The sequence below is a fragment of the Monopterus albus genome, unplaced genomic scaffold (assembly GCF_001952655.1).
Source record: "Monopterus albus unplaced genomic scaffold, M_albus_1.0 scaffold95.1, whole genome shotgun sequence".
NCBI lineage: Eukaryota > Metazoa > Chordata > Actinopteri > Synbranchiformes > Synbranchidae > Monopterus > Monopterus albus.
Window position 1 is genome coordinate 911443 of NW_018127975.1, and position 20800 is coordinate 932242.

The 20800-nt window shown below is 38.1% G+C and overlaps 1 protein-coding gene across 2 annotated transcripts in view; it reads right to left on the reverse strand.

Annotated features, from left to right (window-relative positions):
* Positions 1–11588, reverse strand: part of luzp2 (leucine zipper protein 2) — a 135667-nt gene extending 124079 nt beyond the window's left edge. The window contains exon 1 of one of the 2 annotated variants that reach the window (XM_020608813.1): positions 11328–11588. In XM_020608813.1, the coding sequence (XP_020464469.1) occupies positions 11328–11389 (62 nt within the window). In that variant the 5' untranslated portion in view covers positions 11390–11588. The remainder of the gene's footprint in view (positions 1–11327) is intronic. The other variant, XM_020608812.1, reaches the window with a different exon arrangement.
* Positions 11589–20800: the final 9212 nt, after the last annotated feature.

Below are 20800 nucleotides of genomic sequence, written 5' to 3' on the forward strand. Positions count from 1 at the left end.
TGTTTATAGTGTACTATATGTGCAACACGAGATATACCATACATATGTGGGATTTCAGAATATAATCTTTGGAACATTTTAGTAGAAAATCTATGGGGTTTCCCATTGTATGATGAAAAATGGATTTTTTTTAACATTCTGGACAGATTAAAGCTTAAATCTGGTATCTTTTGAAAAAGGATATTTTTAAAAAGTTGTAATGTTGTCAGGTGTGTTTTGAATTCATTGTGATACATTTCTTTTATAAAGCCACTAGTGACTGAATTTTATATAGAAAAAATGTCAAACTCTTTGCCACCACGTTGAAGGAAATAAAGCAGAAAATGTTTATGAGTATATAGCCTGGTATAGAGAAGAGTTAAGCATTTTGCTTAAAGGATAAGGCTGGCCATTTTCTATATTAACAGCATTTTCAACACTCCCCATACAGAGACGAGTGCCTCAGCTGTGTATGGTTCATAGCTCTGTGGGAAAAGGATATTGCTGAATACAAAAGCTATATTTTTCCATCATACTTTTGAAAGCAGAAAAGCTGATGGAGACAAGGTTTAATTCCATGTGCTCTGCAGGTTTTGGTGTATTTTTGTTCGATTAAAAAAAAAAAAAAAAACTTGAATTGAAAATTGTAATCCTGAATTAATAGCCCAGCTGTTTGACTGGACCACATGATTTTGCACAGGTGTCCCTGGTATTGTGCCCAGCACTTCTGCTGGTACTGATGTTGTTTCTTTCACTTAAAACTTATGATTGAGGTTGCTGTGTATTTCTAATTATTCATATGATTTAAAGTCTCCTGGAAAGTTTTATTGTTAGTAACGAGTAACTGTTGAGTCTTTCTAATTACATTCCATTTGAAGCATCTAATTTGGAAGCCACAGCCAGACACTGAGCTGAGATAAACCTTTACTTCACAGACCTGAGTGGTTATTGCTCAAGAGAAAAAAAAAATGCCAGTATTTACTAAACAAGAGGGAAGGGTGTTTTTCAAAGATGAAAATTAGTTTTGAATAAATGAAAGATCTTTCAAATGTTGCCTTGGCTTTTAAAATGCAGATACAGTAAATCAAAACGCATTTTAATGTAAATGATGCGGAAACTAATGAAAGAGGAACCAATTAATGACAGCTTTGACAAAACAGAGCAGTTTCAATAGACTGCAACAGAACTAGAGCCCAGAAAAATGCTATGACATAATTAATATGGAGGTAAAATAAACAAAGCATTGAGTTTTTCTTACATGACCTAAACATTTTGTGGAGAACCACAATTTTTGTTAATGCCAAAACCAACATCTCCACATTTTCTAATCCCTCTAATACTGTGTGTGTAATGCCCATGAGCACTTTGGTTCATTCAATCCTGAGCCAATTATGAACCATTAAATAGCAGAAAAGAATGGAACTGAAGAATACAGTAGGTGTGTGGCTGGTGGCAGCTTAATGATTAGAGAAGTAGTCTGGGGCTAAGAGCTGAATCCCAAAAAAGGCTGAAGAACATTAGAGTGGGCAAGGTGAACATATATCTATCCTTTGATAACTACTGTAGAGGTGCAGAGGTAGTCTTGAGTAAGCACTAAAATAACTGCTTCAGTGGAGCTGTTCGACAGAAGAGCGTGAGATCTGTAAAGGGCAGCTCCCCAATGTGAAAGAGGGAAGCTTTATGCATGTGAAACACGCTGTTGCTGAGAACGACCGTGTCTGCTTAGCAACTCCTCTCTGGATAAACAAAAGTGAAAAAAAAAGGCAGCTGGGAGGCGAGGAAACTAGAAAGTGACATTTATACATGATGTTTAAACCTGGATACTATTGCAATCAAGGAATTATCAAAAAATTGCTATGTTATCAGCTTAAAAATCTAAAAAAATATCTGTTTATACAGGCTGTTATATGTCAATAACATGTTTTCAATGTCAAAACTATCCTGGATCCAATAAACATGTTAATGTGATCTGAATTTAAAGTTGCAATAACTAAGATTTAGCACAAATTTGGATAAATCAAGTAAAAATTGTCTAGAAGTGTTTTCTCCCTCCTAGACTAAACACCCCACCCAACTCTGCTATCTTCAGACCCTGTGTTTATTTTCTGTGGGCAATGTTATTAAAATCCAGACCGCACTTCTTCGACGTTCCCACTGATCCGAGGTTATAAGATACGTTTTTCAAACCAGTATGGCTCATTTCAAAGATGGACTGTGGAGGCTCCCAGTGCAAGTACAACCCAGGCTGGGCGCGGACCTTTTAGACCCAAGAGGCCGTGTTCTGTAGCACAGAAAGAATGTGACAAAGAACAAGATGCATAAGTACTGTAGCTGGCTAGCATGTATATGTCAGCATCATTAGCAAGCTAACATTAGCTTTTCAGTTTTGGACCTTTGTACTGAATAGCATCATTAGCAAGCTAATATTAGCTTTTAAATTTTGTACGTTTGTATTATTCAGTAATTAAACTAAAATGAGGGTGGCATGGTGGTGCAGTGATTAGTGCCGTTGCCTCATAGCAAGAAGGTTCCGGGTTCTTTCCAGGTACTCCAACTTCCTCCCACAGTCTAAAGACAAGTAACTTAGGTTGATTGATGACTCTAAATTGCCCATAGGAGTGTGTGTGGTTGTTTCTCTCTAAGTGTCAGCCCGGTGATAGACTGGCAAATTGTCCAGGGTGTACACCGCCTCTCACCCAATGTCAGCTGGGATTGGCTCCAGCCCCCCCAACCCTCATTAGGATAAGCGGTATAGATAATAGATGGATAGACTATAATTATCTGTGTTGTTTGTAAATCATTTAAGATCTATTTCTATTGACTGACTAATATGCCTCATTACTTTAAAACTCTGGTGTTGTTAATATGCTGAGGGTTGATATAAAAATGTCTCCAATGGAATTTTAAACTTGTGTTACATCATTATAGTAATAGTTAAATTCAGCTGTTTCAGATTAAGCAACTTGGGTGTGAACTGCAAATAACAAGTGACCATGTGTAACATTAAGTTAACACATAAAAGTCTGTGTACAACTGCAGTGACTGATCAAACAGTTGATCAACAGAAACTTACTCGGGCTCATGGGTAAATTTATCATCAATTATTTGTCATTTTGTCTTCAAAAATGCCCAACATTTTATCATTCAAGCTTCGCCAATATGAGGATTTGCTGTTTTTCTCGTTCTTATACTTTTGTAAACTGTATCTTTGGGTGCATTTTATGGCATCACCAGTGACCAATGAAAGGTACATTTCACTATTTCAGTTCATAGACAAAACTATTAACAATCAGCAGAATAATCAATAATGAAATCAGTCCCTGGTGGTAATCAGCTACATAATACAATTCTCTGTTTAGTGCAGTGTGAACTGATTCAGATATTAACCATACTGGGGGCTTGGAGACCATCACTAATTTCTAAACTGAACAATACAACAGAGGTGTAAGAACCAAACATAATGAAATCATACTTCATGAAAAATAAAGCCAGTGCAGTGACTGACATGTACAGTGCATATTAAGGAACAGAGGTCAATCTATATGAGCACTTGCATATATTCTCCCTTAAACAAATTTAACTCATAGCTGTTCAACAACAATTCAACAAGATAGTGCCACTGTAAAGAGGGAGAGTGCTCAGCTCTTGTTTATTATGGTTACACATCTTGTACTTCACTATAAAACAAAAAGCTAAGCCTTCCACTAATCACTCACCACTGAATGAACACCCAGCAACATGTTTACAGAGACTGAGCAATTAAGTGCCTGCCAATTACTGTACAACAGTGAGTGTGACAACTGAACATGAGTATCTTTACTGACAGCACCAAAGAAGTGGACTCACATCAGATGTGATTCTTAAAGCAGCTATAATCTATTATATATTTACAATAAAGTAACAAATGACAATGTGAAATGGGTCACTCATAGTGGTGAACTTACAGAGAACTTAAAAAGTGAGAGAATTTTTGAAAATATAAGTTCAGAATCAGAAGCTACTCTTGGCATTACAGAGCTTCACAGTGAGTTTATCTCATTGTTTTGCTTCCACACTGCAATTTTACTGGCTTGGTTTACCCTTGCCACATCCCTTTTTACAGCGTCTTTTCAGTTGCAGCAGGCAGCAGTATTTCATGAAGCAGCTTTAAAAACCCACTTTCCACTACTTGCTCATTACCAAAACAGCAACGAGATAAAGTTAGTGACTAACTGGTGAACATAATGTAGTGGAGCGTTAGGCTGATAATACAGCAAATATCTCCCTCTGGAGCTGGTAGAGACCAAAAAAAGAGAATGAATAATGAACTTCGCCAGGTGGCCAAGAGCATGCCTTCAAATCAAAAAATATGTTGCTGGATGTATACATAATCTACCAGTTTGTCATATCAATGTGTTGTTTTTATTTCAACTGCGTCCAAGTGCCGCCCCCCCCAAAAAATAAATCACTCATTCCAGGTTGGCAAAGTGGTATCATCAGCATAAACATGGGCATTACAGTGCTCAGTTGGGAAATATTATTTACACACAGAGTAAACAGCAGTGGATGAAAAACTGACACCTGAGGAACACCTTTATCAAAAGTCTCAGAACTTGATTTAGAACAATAAGATATCAGTTCAACCAGATGAAACATCAAAATCATCAGAACACATCTTATTTAATAAAATGTTGTGATCAAAACTAAACCGTGAACATATCTGTGTGTGCTGCACAGTGCTGCTTTTTATGACCCGAGTTAACGTCCCATCAACAGCGGCACAGTTGTGGTGCTTTTCAATGCTCCTCTACTGTACTTTAATAACTGTGATCCTTTGATGCAACACAGTCTCATTGTGCTTTGGCATCAGTCAGTATTGTATTTCCAATAACCAATAAACGTGATGTAGTTTGGAGTTTGTGATTTACAGGTAGAACTATCCATCCATCCACTTTCTATACCGCTTAGTCCTAAACCGGGTCACGGGGGGCTGGAGCCAATCCCAGCCAGCTGCGGGCGAGAGGCGGGGTACACTCTGGACAGGTCGCCAGTCCATCGCAGGGCTCCGGTAGAACTACAGTATTTGATTAAACCTTCAGTACAGCCCTTTAACAGAATGTATTCTTCACTGAGAAAACACAGAGAAAATACCATCTATATAACACTACTAATACTATGACTATTTTCCATTGTTACAGAGGTTTAGACATTTGGCTGTTGTAATGCAACTGAAGTGCATTCATCTGTCAGGATCAAATGCGGTGATGCAGTCAGTTTCTTAGCACTGTTCTCGTTGGCTAATTGAGGAGAATGATAATTCTATTAAGGCTTTTAAGATCAAGTTAATGGCAGGTCAGACATGGTTCACTGAAAAAAAATCAAGCCACCATTATACCCACAATTCAGTCTTTCTTTTTTGACTATTAAAACACCATTATTCTTTTATTGCATAATTGTAGAATACTAGTCTGTTCATTTTTATTATTCTCTTATTCACAGCATCCCAAACATCTTTGTAGTAAAATTCAGTCTTTGATATGCTACAGTAGAGGATGGTGCTATTCACCGATAAAACTTTGTGTTCCAGGATGTTGCCTATGACACACACTTAAAAGGTTTGAAGAACAAACACTGCCATCCTCCCGAATGCTTTGTGAGAGCAATCAGAGCAACAGCGCAGTACCTGATATGTAGCCTTGAATATAAAACGTCTGGCTACTCTTCACCCTGCACTGATTGTGGTCCTTTTAATTACTTTCTCATTTGTAAGAGTCACCCAAGGTTCTGTTTATTGTAGCCTACTTCATTACTGTCATGTGGCCAATGTGGTTTCCATGGTGTGACCATCACACCATGTCCTTTGAATTTCAATTATCATTCACTGTCTGAAGACATTACCAGGCTGCACAATATCATTTTGTCTCATCTTGAGGATTCAAACCCCACCCCTGAAAAATCATGTCTGTAATTATGTCTCTGCCATAGATGCTGTTTGATAGCATGAAATACAGTGGGACAAGGACAACATGCATAGTTCTTCTCCAAGTAATTTTCAGACATACAAATGTTTTATGTTGCATAGACATAAATCAGAGGTTGCCTACATGCGGTAATTAAACAAATGCTCATCTTGTAAGGTGCACCATCACTCGAGTCACACACTATATCCATTTCCCGCTAAACTGCTGTCCTGCAAAACACATACAGTATATATTTACGCAGGGGTGTCAGCTCAAACATGCCAGGCCTGTGCAGTGTTTTTCAGAATAAATAAAGTGCCAGTTCATTTAGATAATGATGAAACTCTCACTCAATAACAATGAGACAAATAGTAACACAGCCAAGCCTCACTTAAAGAAAGAAAATATGGGCAGGCTCTGCACTCCACACTGACTTAAGACTCACTTGTTCACAATAGTTGCTCTTTCATCACCCAAGTGCTAACCAAATGCCAGGGGTAAAAGGAGGTGTGTTTTCACTTAGTCATTATCCCTGCTAATCATTTGAAGTCCATCAATGTATAGAGTGACATTATCAACCCCCTGGCCAATAGTTTGGTCTAATTCCACATCTGCTCCACTCTCAAGCTCTGCTCAATTTTTACTTTCCCAAAGTGTCAGACAAGGTTTGTGAACACTCGACTATGTATACTTCACGTTTCATTTCGGTTTGTTACGTTGCTAAGCAGAACAAAATTCAGACTGCGGATGCGTTCAGTGTATCATGTGGAGTTTCTGTCCGCCTCTGTACATCTTCATTACTGTAAATGTATTCATTGCCAGAAGTATTGATCGGATGTAAATGTTTTCAACACAGCAAACGTGACAGATTGAGACAAAGACGACTCTTGGATGGATGAATAGGAGGATAAGCACCTATCAGCACTGTTTCAGCTATAATCCACCAAGGAATGATAAGAAAATGTACACATGCTGAGCAGTTTCCTAAATGTTAAGTTGATCATTTTAATTGTCAATTATGATATCATATTTGGTTTAACTGCTGAAAATATCACAAATATTAGGAGAGAGGGAAGTCTGGGCATCTCTGCTTAGACTGCGGCCCCTGCGACCCGGTTCCAGATAAGTGGAAGAAGATGAATGGATGGATGGATGGAATAGCACAAAAATAAAGTTTAAAAAAGATACAATACAAGAGATATTATAAATACCCAACAAATTAATGTAACATTTATTATAGTCCTTGTCCAGCTCCATAATTGCTGCATCTTCCACTTCACATATGGCCCTTTGTAACAATAAAGAAAGACTCCTCTTAATATACAATATGCTCTCATCCACAGGCAGGCATTTAGATAGAAACAAATGTGGCTGCATGGCTGCACTTGTATAATCCCAGGCTCTCTGTGGTCCTTTTAATTGCTGTCCAAAATACTCATAAATATTTGATGTTGTGGAGATCCCACCAGATATCAGTTTCCAAGATGACAGTCCAAAGGTAAGAGACATCAAAGACAGTGTCACGAAAATGGTTCAAATATGTTTCAAGAAATTCTCTGAAAGGGAATATCTGAAACCATAAAAAGGTGGAGCCATCTGATCTGCAAAGAAAGAAAGAGAGAGAGAGCTAGCCAAATGCAAAACAGCAGTCTTACTGATGTAGCCTCCCAAGCCTGACTCAGAGGTGGACAGTCATATCTCATGGGGCCGGTCTCAATGTCAGAGTCAAGTACCAATCGATTTGTCCAATGACACATACTGTAGCTTTGTACCACCATTATGTGGCCTGAGTAACCTGTTAAATTCATTAACATTAAATCCTTCTTAATCGAGCTCTCATACGAACAGAGACTGGCACCAAAGAGTTTTGTTTAACAAATTATACAGAGATAATCAGACATTATATTCTATAAAATTCAATCATTCAATCATGTATTCCTGTAAAACAGTCATGGTTTTGGGATGTATATCCATGTTTTAGCACTCATAATAGCCTACACTCAGTAAGCCTACAAGATGCCTTTTAGATTTAAAGCTATAAAAAATGATTAAGCTTTGACCAAAGGTGTCCCAAAATGCTGTCATCATACATAAAAACTGAAATAGTTCCTTTCCATTCATTCTTCATTTTTAAGGCAACTTTATCAGGTCACTGAATGAAGGTTACAGTTAACATATGAAATGGATTCTCTCATGCACCACTGATGTCATGACAGTGAATCAAGCAAAGTGAGGCAGAACAGTATGTAGACTAGACAGCTCAAGTCACATTTCATTCGGCTACAGATGTATGTGAAGCTCTGTCTCTTCAATGTTCCACTATTACAAAAAAAAAAAAAAAAAAGATGTCAGAAATGATGAGCCTTCTTTGGGCCCAGGACCTCCAGAACAAAAACAAAAATCTCAGAGGTGCTGGAGGAATCTATCAATTTTGAGCAAATGATCTTTTTGCAGTACACTCAAAGGGCTTTCACACTATTTCACTGATTCACACTCCTAAGCAGTCACCAGGAGCAACTGGTTGTTCAGTGTTTTTGTCACCTGGAGAAGCCAGAAATCGAACCGCCAACCTGCCGGTTAGAAGACAACCCACTGTCTCCTGAGCCACAGCCACCGCCAACTATAGTAGATCAAAAACAATATCAAACAAAAGCTTTATATTATTCCTATTATTCCCAGTCTTTGCTTGTGGAATATGGTACATAAAAAAAGAACAGCAAAACTCTAAAATCTATGCTGCTTTTAACAAAACCTGACCGTGGGTTTGAACCTGGGCCTTTGTGTGGAGTTTGCATGCTCTCCTCTGTGCTTGAGTGGGCTACTGAATCTTTGAAACTTCCAGTTTCGTCTCACAATCCAGAGACATGCAGGCTAAGTTAAGTGCTAAACTTCCCATAGGTGTGCATGTGAGCATGTCTGTCCATCTGTGTCAGCCCTGGCTGTGATAGTCTGTTGACCTGTCTGGGATGCACCACACCTCTCGCCAATGTCAGCTGAAATTGGCTCCAGCCTCCCAGAGCCCTCTAAAGGGTAAGCGGATAGAGCTAATGGATGGACAGACATTAAAAGCACAGCTAATCCTGTATATTTGACAGGAATAATGGTAAACCAAAACAAGCCAACCACTGCGGGGAGAATGAAACAATGATGGAGCAGACAGGTGTTATGAATCAACTAAAGTCCCTCTTCAGTGGTGACCTTTAACTGAAACCATTTGTGGATATTTGTAGTGATGACAAATATTTGGATGCTGGACAATAACCTTTAGATGTTGTCCTCTACTGTTGTCCTTTTTAAAAGGATTATGTGCCCATCTGAAGACTCTTAGTCCAGAGTAAAGACATGTCATGAACACAAATGCTAATAATGTACATTACCTGTACTTTATAAACAGTACAGTCAGACCAACATGTGACCGCCATCTTTACTAAGGTAAACAAATGAGGTTTTTTCCCCCAAAACCTATAGTACACTGTTACTTAACACATCCCAAATTAAAGCCGCACAAATTACAATACATTTCAGTCAACACATCTCTGACATTTCACCATAACTGATTAACTTTAAAAGGTAAGACCTTATTTGAAGGCTGTTCATATTTCAGTCTACATTTTAACATTTTGAACAGCATTCTGAAAAAGAGCTTCTTTGGGAGTTTATGTAACAGATGGTCATGTCTCAGTAACATTTCTTGTGTCACTAGTTTGCAACCAGAAACCAATCATTAACTGATCGCCCCAAAAACTGTTGTTGTTTTTTTTTTTTTTTAAATTAAAGTATAAATAAATATAAAATCGTCCGGTCATATCAGGCGAACGCAGCATTGCAGAGCTGCTGGAGACCTAGCACATGTTCACTTTTTTCTTCCAGTTCAGTCAAGTTCAGTAGGGTACAAAAACCCCATCTGCATTTAGCAAAAAAAAGGTCTTCTGAGCACATTATTTTTATGTTCAGTTTAGAAATAAAGTACCTAATAAAACACTGATTATGTGTGTGTGTTCTAGTAATTAATTGTCAAGACATTCCCCCTCAAGATGTAGCATAAACTCTGTACTGACCTGCCAAATCAGGACTGTAGTGACCCCTTCTTCAAATAGTACCAAAAAGATCGCTTTAAAAAAGGCTTCATTTAAAAATAAGCCTTCAAAGACAAACTGTATTTGAATAAACCAAAACAATCGCATTTTTTAGTTTGACAGCTTAGAAAATAGTCTGTATGCACAATCAAAATATAAGATGGTGCTAATACCGACCGAATGCTTCCAGAGCTGTTGTCTGAAGGTTATTTATGTTTTGACTTAAAACTGTGGGTTTGTTGAAAAGTGTGTATGCTTAATTTGCTACAGATGAAATGCAAGAGGTTAATATATCAATACAGCCCCCAGTCATATGACTCATACATCATCAGTGTACCTCTCTGGTATTGACAAATATGTTGGATGTAGGCAATAACCTTGACTTCTTTCTCCACAAATCTCTCTCTACTGCAACTCCGGAAGCAAAATAAATAATTCACATGGTGTCAATTCATGTGCTTTGGTATCACACGCCACAAATGTAAGTCTATTTAGTTAATGTCAACAACAACAAAACACTGAGTTCAAACACTTTGTTCTCCCTGTGCATGTGTTCTTCAGCAATCGCATTCCACTAATTCACCAGACTGAAACGTTTTTAGGCAATGAGGAGAGAAAGGAAAGACAAGTTTTATAATGCATGGCTTCCCGCATGTGATGTCTCCATGGTATAGTCAAAGCCCTGAATTTCCTCTCACAGCTCTCATTAAGGCAGTGGTGTCAGGCACTGGCAGAGAAGAAGGATGATTTTATCAGCGATTTAATTAATCATCAAAACTCCCCTCTTCACAAATTTCTCTCCTATTCATTCTTTGTGCCAATTGCTCTTCCTTCAGCTTCCTCCGAAATCCTTATATTGCACAAACACGCAGGAACAGGAACGTACACACACCTGCTCTTTTTCAAGACACTGCAACACAAGTAGCCTTGTCCTTTCTCTCAGTTCCCCTGACTCCAACTTGCACCCTCCCTGAACGCAGCAGGCAGCAGAAAGTCCCGAAAAGCAATGTCACCACTATTCGCATTCAGTGAATTATCACCACAAAAGGACAACTGTCTCTCAGCCCGGCCAGAACTGAGAAAGATAATAGCCTAGTTCAACAGATAAGCTCTTCTTCCCTCCTTTCAAGTCTTTCAGCATCCAACATGCTTAGCACAGAGAGAGCCCCTCTGCCAGGGCGAATTAAGCCTTCAGTATTTGGCAGGACTGAACAGACCTTCAGATTAGTAATCTAAGATGGCCCATTGTATGCTTTGAACCCACAGTATATCCCCTTTTGTTTCTATCTGGGTGAAACTAACAAAAGCGCCTCTCCACTTATTTATCTCTTACCTGGTGTTGAGGCTCAAAGCTGGACAGAGAAGCAGTAAGCAAATAGCTTGGATGAATTTCATAGCTGTCTCTCACTCCCGTTCTTTCTCCCTTCTCAGATGCGTTTTGCCTTTCCCCCGTGTCTCTCTCCCCGCTCTCTAGCTCTCCCACTGGCTGCCTGGGTTTTTTTAGTGCACTCTCTCTCTCTCACACACACACGCGCACGCACCCAGCCACACAAGCAGCGAGGCAGACAGATGCAACACAGTGGCTCGGCAAGAGGGAGGATCTCTGGCTTTAAATAACACAGGGACATGGACCGACTTGCTAAAGGAAGGGAGCGGGTGGGGCTGAAATCAAGAGAGGGAGATGTGGGAGTGATATGATGTCAGTAACTGCCCGTGCAGCTTCAGATATTGGCGAGAACCATGCTTGCCACTATTTGTTGCCAGATGTTCCTCCAGCAATGTACATCTCCATTCATTTCATCCTGCCTGTTTACTACCAGCAGTCTGATACAGATATAAAGAGAAACTTGTCACAGGAAGAGTGGGATCCAGGTTGTCACTGCAAGAAAAACACTGGGGTTAACAGCTCAGTGAAAGCCAACAGTCACAGTTCAGTTAAGGCAAGACACTAATAGATTTAAAGTGCAATTAGTGATGACGCTCTGTGCTTAAGATTGAACTGTTAGTGAATAAACACTGAAAACAGGAAAATCCCAAACTAACTGAAATAATAAAGAACTGTGATGCTGAATATTATTTTAATTTCTCTATGTTTTTTTGGGCTTAAATGGTTTCCCCTTGTTTTCCAAATAAATGTTGTGTCCAGTAAAATACTAAAGTAAAATAATGCATTTAAAATAGTGCTAAAATGAAAAAGTAAAAAAAAAAAAAAAAACTCTCAGAAAACAAAAATTAAACTAATAAGATACAAATCTAAAACATATAAGAATTGAGTTAAACAGTGTAGAATATATGGCCTGCTAGTGCAACCCCACTAAGATGATGAATGCTGTTTTTAAAACCTTGCAAGAATAAGATTAAAATAATAATACTAATTTAAAATAAAACCAAATTACAAAATAGTAAGATAAGGCAGTAGGGATAAAATGCTGTACTACAGTAAATATAACTGTGATATTGCTATGCAATACAGTTTATCACTACTATAACAATGTCCACATTGGGCATAATACACCTCAGATATCTGTGGTATGGCACAATATAGCTACAGCTTACTGTAGAGCGTTTCATATCATCTCATAATATACAGTCTATAGTCATCATCCACCCCTACAGAACAGTATTTATGAATTTTGCTAGCAAGATTGACAGCACACTCAATACAATATGTCCCAGAAGTCCCAAAAACTTTTTTTTCTTTGTGAACACAAGATGTTAACGTGGGAATAAAATCCTTTCACTGTTGGAACAAGATGGTTCAGATCTATTCTTGTATGAAATTTATTCGAACAAAGTCAAATCCAGTGTTGAAAAGACATGCACCTCTCTTTCCTTAAATCAACCACACTTGGACTAGGATAGAAAAACAGAAAAGATGTAGTAATAAAATCATCTCCTCCCTGGTCTCATTTGCCCTGTGAATCACTCTGAAATTCGAGGTTAACCTTATGTAAGCACAGCTCAAGAGCAAGCTGTTGAGGACTGAGAAGATGTACCAAGTGAAACTCCATGTAAACCAGGTAGAATATTAAGCAATCCATACAAAAGGTAGCACTCACACACCACAGGCATGATAAATGATTTCCATTACAGGCTTAATAGAGTTTGGAGTCTGTTGTATTCCAGTGGAGGCCCATTTTCCATAGTAAAAGATTTCTTCCCAATTATTTGGTCACATTAGAAGTTCCTGCATGTAAACCCATGGTGACCAGTTGTAACGAGTCTGCAGTTGGCATCGCTTACCAAGGACAGCACCCTCACTGGACCTCCATAATCTGTTTCAATCAGGTTTCACATTAGCCAGAAACTTGTAGCCCCAGTGCTGTGAGTCAACCTGCTGGGCATCTTCAATTATGAGCATGAATAGTTGATATTATGTAAGATAGCATTTGGATAAATTCCTATAACTATGCCTGAATGTCACATCTGTTGATTTGTATATTCTGAATGCTTTATCAGAATTTTGATCAATTTGTGATGCTTTGAAGGATTACCCATTTCCCTATATCACATTAGTTTGGGACATAATTGTTTACATTTCTAAAAGATACAAAATCACTGCAAATGCAAAGTGATCCCAGTTGCCACAACTGGGATCACTTTGCATTTGCAGTATCTTTTGGACCTGCAGCATCCTGAGCCACTTAGAATCACATCCTTTCAGCCGAGTATGATGCATTAACTACAAAATTTGAAAGGCTACTTCAGAGCTCTGTAGGGCATTATAAGTGCATATTTTTCCTTTCCCACTTCCTACATTCACTTCTTAATGCCTGTAAGCAAAGTCAAAGTCATAAACAGCCAAGGAGTGATGCAACAAAAATCTTATGCAAGCAATTTTCAGCATTTTGGCTCAGAAGTTAAAAGCATAAACCTAATGTCTCAGCGCTTTATTCCCACTGTGGTCACTGCAGATAAAATGATGAAAGCTGGACTCGAGCTGCACAATCGGGCTTCCGCTGGAAGATGATCTGACAGAATGATGATCTGATGCTGTAGCACCCATTTACACAAGGATGTAACAGTAAGTTGTGATGCATTGACTCACCTATTCCAGTTGTTAACCTGTTAACTGTTGTATACAGGTACTTCTTGGTATGAAGTATTACAGCATCTGTGTTTGTAAGCAGGTGTGATGTTGTACTTCTGCCTTTCTGGGGACTTCTTTCTGGCTTGTACTCACTTCTTCAAAGAGGTGTTTATATGATACGGTCTTTAGACTTAGTTTTAGATTTAACTAAGTCAACTAGATTAAAGTTAGAGTGAGGTTAGGCAGGTCATTATTGATAAAGTTTAAATATTTTGTTTTTATCATGCCTTATACAATCACTTTAAATTGTCACAGTATTTGAAATGTGCTCCTGTATATAAATAAGCTGCCTTGCCTAATTGTCATAGTCCTGTTTAGAGTTAGATGAGAATGCTTTGTGTCAGTAAGGGTTCTCACAAAAAGCAGAAATATAAATGTATGTGCTTGCAGGGCTTTATGAGAAATCTTTTAAAAGCAAGGAAAAGGCAGAGCTTGCCTTCCAGCTGTCAAAATACAGTAGGCACATCCAACGAGTCTTTGAGCCTTTGAAGTCATATAGTCTTTAGCTGAATGCAGTATAAAGGGCCATGAGTGCAGAGGAATTTTGTTTTCTTTTTAAACCCTTTATTTATCCATAAAAGCCCACTGTACAGTAGACACTTTATTTAGCACACACATTTGGACAGTTTAAACCCGACTAATAAATGGAGCTAGCATATAAAACCCAATACTATTGTCTGCTTAAGTAGTTACACTGAGCAAACCGGGTTCTGTCTTGCTAAACAGCACTTAGATATTGGCTTCAGAGGGATTGCACAGTATGACACAATTTCTTTTTTGGTTCACAATTCCCTAGTCCAGAAGTCTTCTTTCTGCCTTCTGGTCACAAGCCCCATCTTTACCTTCAGGCTACAGCCGTTCCCAGTAGGCAACATTTCCACTTGTCTACATTAACACATCCAAGGACAGTGGAATTGACTGACAGTTGCCTGGGTAAATCAAGATATCCAGATTCTGAGCTAGCTAAAATAATGGCCTGTCAGCAGCACTGCTGCTTTTACTGACAACGGTTTGCTTTCTGCAGTGATGCCGCTCATCCGTCTTCCACATGAATATTAAGCTCAAGAAGATAAGTTAGCATGATATCTTCATAATCTGTTATGTATGTTTACAGATCGCTTGCAGTAGAAGAGAGGAACAAAACAGCACTACCTTGCATAAATTTACATTCTCAACATCTACAGCACCATTGAACATTCTGTGTAGAAAAGTAAAGAGAAAACAAACAAACAAACAAAAAAGGTCTGGCAGCAGCACTGAAGCTTTAGGCATTTCCCTGTTGGTTGGTTCCTTCTCTGAGCGCTGGAAGATGGAAATATGGTTTCACAGAACAGGTGCTGAAATACGCCCTGAACATCATGCCTGAAATGTTTAGTTTGCCAACTTACATTCAGGAGAAATTAATGGAGATATTGGAAAACAACCTTAATGTCAACACAAATCCTCACATGGCGGTCGTTGGTAAGTAGCTGCAGCAACATCTGCTCAGCTGACAAACCCTCATCCTGTATGTTAGCTACACTATGAATAAATTATGCATCACACCCAACAAGACACAAGTTAACCAGTTTTTAGCACAAAACCAATCCTGTTTAACTCTAACACCCACCACATTTTAGTTATTATTTAAGGTTCTGATGTACCTGGAGGATAAATAAACCTAACAGGAAGTAAATAGGATACCAAATTACAATGTGTAAGAAAAACATGCCTGCTGTAGTTTGATTTAAAGCTGTATTAATTGATTATATATGCCACTAGAAAGCAAAACAACAACAAAACACCCCCAAGATTGTTGTTTGGTTGCCACCGTTTCCTGAGAGAACTAAGCTCACCAGATATTCACTTTTCACCTTCAGCTAGTTCTTACCTTTGTCAGCCATAGTGTATTTGTGGCTGTGTAAACAGTTTTTTTTAAGAATTGATTAGTGGAGCCCAAGGCTTTGTTCTCTGGTGGTTCATTAATTATATTTATGTTTTTAGACAATATATTTCAGTTGTCGATACACTCAGTGCACAAGATAGCAGATAAATCAATCACTACAAAATGTACACCCTCTTCATTCCCCTAGAGACTCCTAGAAGTCCAAGAACCAGTTTTATGAACCATTTTCAGCAAGTAGTCCACTCCAACTGTGCACGGTTGCCTTGAACTGTGCCCAAGCACAACTGTTCCAGCTCCTCACTCCCCCACTGGCCTGTGCTCACACTGCACTTAAAACAATCTGGATCGGAGCATGGTTGTGTCATCGCATTGCAACTTTTTGTGTTGAAGAGAAGCGCCATCACATAACGGATCGCTTTCAAGTTTTCATGCCCGAGTCCAACTGAACCGCCATAAAGCAATCACACTAGTCACACAAACGGGACACTGGGGGTGTAACGTGCTTGGGCACAGTACTGATCGGTACAGATGTCAGCACACCCCAAGAACAGACCCAGCTGACCTGTTAACTTCTAGCAACAATTTGATAGTAGCTCAAATGTCTAAGAAATGAAAACAGAAAAAACATCTGCTGAAAAAATAAACAAAAAGTACCAATTTAATTATGTAAACATGCTTTTTGAATATGGTTTCATTTCAAATTTTGAAAAAGAAAATGCTTGTAAAGTTAATTTATAAAGGAACTAAATCAGGTAATGGAGAATACTGACTAAGTGAGCAGTAAAAAGCAAAGATCAATACTAAGTCTCAGTTAAAGGGAAATGTATAAAACTCACGCAAAAAGTGTGGTGGTTGAATGAATCATTGAATGATCAAAATGGAACTAATGTAAATCTGATCAATTTCAACAGGCCTTGTGTCTATGAGGCACCAGTGTTAATAACTGCAGGGCAGGTATACTGTAGCTATCATACCAGGTCCATAGTGGTAGAACCACCAATGTCAGCAGCAGGATACCCACAATCAGAGGCACAGTGCCAGAAAAGACCAATTTAAGTCCAGAAAAGAGGCAGGACACCCACATGGAGATGTAGTAAGATGGATGCCCGTTTTTAGCAGTAAGACAGCAGCAGAACATCTTACTTAGTAAGACAGCAGCAATGGATTTGACTGTAATAACGCAGTGCGGGATGTTCCCACACAAATCTAAGCAATAAGGAAAACCTCATTATAGTGGAGCTTTGTTCATTGCAACATTCCAGCAAGACCCCTGGAGCAGAGGTTTGGCCTTAAACCATGGTGAGGCTGCCACAGGAGAGGAGCATTTGTGGGGGATTGTTCCTCAGTTTATTGTGATTCAGCAGGGTTGTTAGCAAGTGAACTACTTACCCTGTATCCTCTGAGTGAAGGCAAAAACTGCTAACCAGCTTTTGCTACAAATTACTCACCCATGTGATTGTTATACCAACACCATTATTAATTAAGATAATCCTGTATAATCAAGTACAATGAAGTGCTGAATACACTTTACATTTTAGAACTTTAATCTTACTAAAAGCAATTCACAACAGAATCATCTTGAAGTGCTACATCAGCAGCCTTACAGACATCTCATTTTTTGGAGTTGAAGTGGTGTGGCCAGAATTTCATGATAAGATGCGTTATTAACTGTTTTTGTGATTTAAGGAAGAATTATTTTGACTGAGAAGGGACTGATAAGGGCACAAAAGAATATTTAACCTATATGTGGAAGTTTTTTTTGTCAGAGGATTATAAAGAAGAGTGGGATGCATAATAAAACGTGGACCTTCTCAAATTGCTTCCAACCTCTCACCAGACTAATGTGGAGTAATGTGACCACCTTGAGGATCAGCTGGCGTGTGAGACAAGCTCAAAGCATGGACATTAAACTACAGTATCTTACATCAGCAAGACAGATGTGCTTCTTCAGTAATGTTGAGACCGATAAAAAGGTCTTGCATTGCAAGATGGTCAGTGTTTAACAGTTGTCGTTCGGTTGTATTGTTCTACTTGGGTGTAAAATCCAGCTGTTTTCCCATAGCCACTTCTTCCGTGTCTTTTGCCTTCACAGAAGTGTTAAGGTAGCTGTATTGTTACTGAAATAAGTTGGCAAAAGGTTTGTAAAAACATATACTGCATCATGATTCTTGGTTATTGATTACCTTAAAAAATATGTATTACATCCATCTAAATATAGGACCTATTTGTGTTTAAGCCTTGTATTTCCTGTGGATAGTGGCTTGTTTCCAGTACATCTGATAACTTTAACTCATGGCTTCAATTTCAAAATGTAAAAATATTCCAGATGCTGTAACTCTTCCATAGACAGAGAATTGTGAATGATTGAATTCGTGAATGCATATAATATTGATCTGTGCACCTACTTTATACTGAAATGAGTCCCCCTCTTGGTAGAATATGCTTCTTTAGGGGAGAAGGAATAAGTGAAATACTATAAGAATACTAACCAAATTGTCTGAGGATTAACAATGCTCATACTTCAAAGGCAGTCTGTTGTTAAACTCATTGGTGGATTTGTACTGCCATCTTCAGGTAGTTCATTGTATTACACTATGCAAACATTACAAGTAAAAGAAAGATGCAGTAAAGCTACAACCGGGGTGAAAAAAATAAATATAATTAGTACCAAAATTCCTTTTGGTGTGCATTTTGTTAATACTGTTGCTGTTGCTCATTCAGTTTTATTCTTAATTCGCTGAATCCTCTTAAATAGGTAGTGAGGCATCTTTAAGACCTGCACAGTTGCTTCAGTTACACAGCTGCTGCTGCATGACCTGAATAAACAAAATGCTGCAGATACAGCTATTTTAACAGCTTACTGCTGAAACAGTATATCAAATGCACTACCAGGGACATGGGCTTTATGGTACGAAGCTACTGTAGCAAATTTGGATTCTTTGTTTTCCGATTAAAATGCTTAAAGTGAATAAATACCGTTTTTAAAGAAAAATTAATTGTTCTTATAGACCGAAATAATTTACCCCACCTGTTATGTTCATTTCTCAGGAACAACAATGATGTTCCTCGGTTAATTTTACAATTACTAACCATTTCAAGCACTATTTAGTGTGATGGTGTTCTTTACCTCTCACAGATTATGGTTCAATGAGGATAATGCACTCGTTTTTCATAAAAAATGCATGTTAAAACTTTTTTAATGTACATTTGAAAGACATACATATAAAATACATTATTTTTTTTACATGACTGATTTTTCTTAAATTTTATTTTACATTTTGAAATCTGCACTATTTAGTGTGATGGTGTTCTTTACCTCTCACAGATTATGGTTCAATGAGGATAATGCACTCGTTTTTCATAAAAAATGCATGTTAAAACTTTTTTAATGTACATTTGAAAGACATACATATATAATACATTATTTTTTTACATGACTGATTTTTCTTAAATTTTATTTTACATTTTGAAATCTTTTTTTCTTTTTTTATGAAGTAAGAAAGTCACTTTTGGCTTTTCCCATTTAGGTGTCGCCACAGCGAATCGTCACACTGACGACTCGCATTGAAAGACATACATATAAAATACATTATTTTTTTTACATGACTGATTTTTCTTAAATTTTATTTTACATTTTGAAATCTTTTTTTCTTTTTTTATGAAGTAAGAAAGTCACTTTTGGCTTTTCCCATTTAGGTGTCGCCACAGCGAATCGTCACACTGACGACTCGCATGTTGACATTTGGCACATGTTTTACGCCGGTTGCCGTTCCTGACTAAAACCCAGGCCGCAGCAGCGAGAGCGCTGTACCTTAACCACTAGCCTACCAGGGACGGCTTTTCTTTTTATGAAGTGATGTTGATTAATTAACATGAGACACCTCTTTTGTTCAAGGTCAAATTGACCCGAACTGCATCTTTGTAATATAAACATGCAGGGGGAGGTGGCAAATATGTGAAAATGAACCATTTTCATTTTATATGTTGATTACACCTATTAAGCCAAGCAGAAGAAGTTTCATACCAATAAAATACTTTGGTTTTTAGACATTTGAACTCTACTCTCTCAATTTGACCCACAACATAACCAGAGGGTTAAAAAGTGTACTACATTTTTCTAAAATTATCAATCTACTATATTCATTTTTAAAAAGTACTAAAAGTGCTAAATCCAAATTAGGACATTTCAGCATCACAACAGGAACATCCCAATCATCCCTTCTGCCCAAAAGGTAAAAAACAAGTGACTTTCAAGATGACTAATTATAATTTTCACTGATCCAGCCCAAGTGCAAGGACAAAATAGATGCAAAATGCATAACAGAGATCTATTAAGGGGACTGAGGTCTAAAATCTCAACTGTGTGGATACCACATATAATGCTTATAGCCATTGAAGGAAATGGTGTTTTTAAACAACAGTTTCCTCATTAGGTTTATAGGCTACAGAAAATCCAACTTGGAACTGGAACCCACAGAAAACATTTTAAAAGAAAGGCACATACAAACATGGACCTTGCTGTAACATACACTGTATGAACTGTGGCAGTCATTTCTGTATTTTTCAACACATCATTAGCAGCAATATCTCAAAGACGGTCACAGCAAAGCAGAACAGACACATATATATAGCCTGAAGACAGTGAAGAGGAGAAAAAGGAAAAGAGGGGTCAAAAACTAACTGATCAGCTTTTGTTTGCACTACAGGAGGTACAGGCGGCACATGGGGAAGTACAGTTAAAGGAGGATTCATATAAAGTCTGGCTGCAACAGAAACACAGGCCTGCAGTCAGCCAACCAGAGCAAGAGCCAGGAGGACATAAACATGTAGG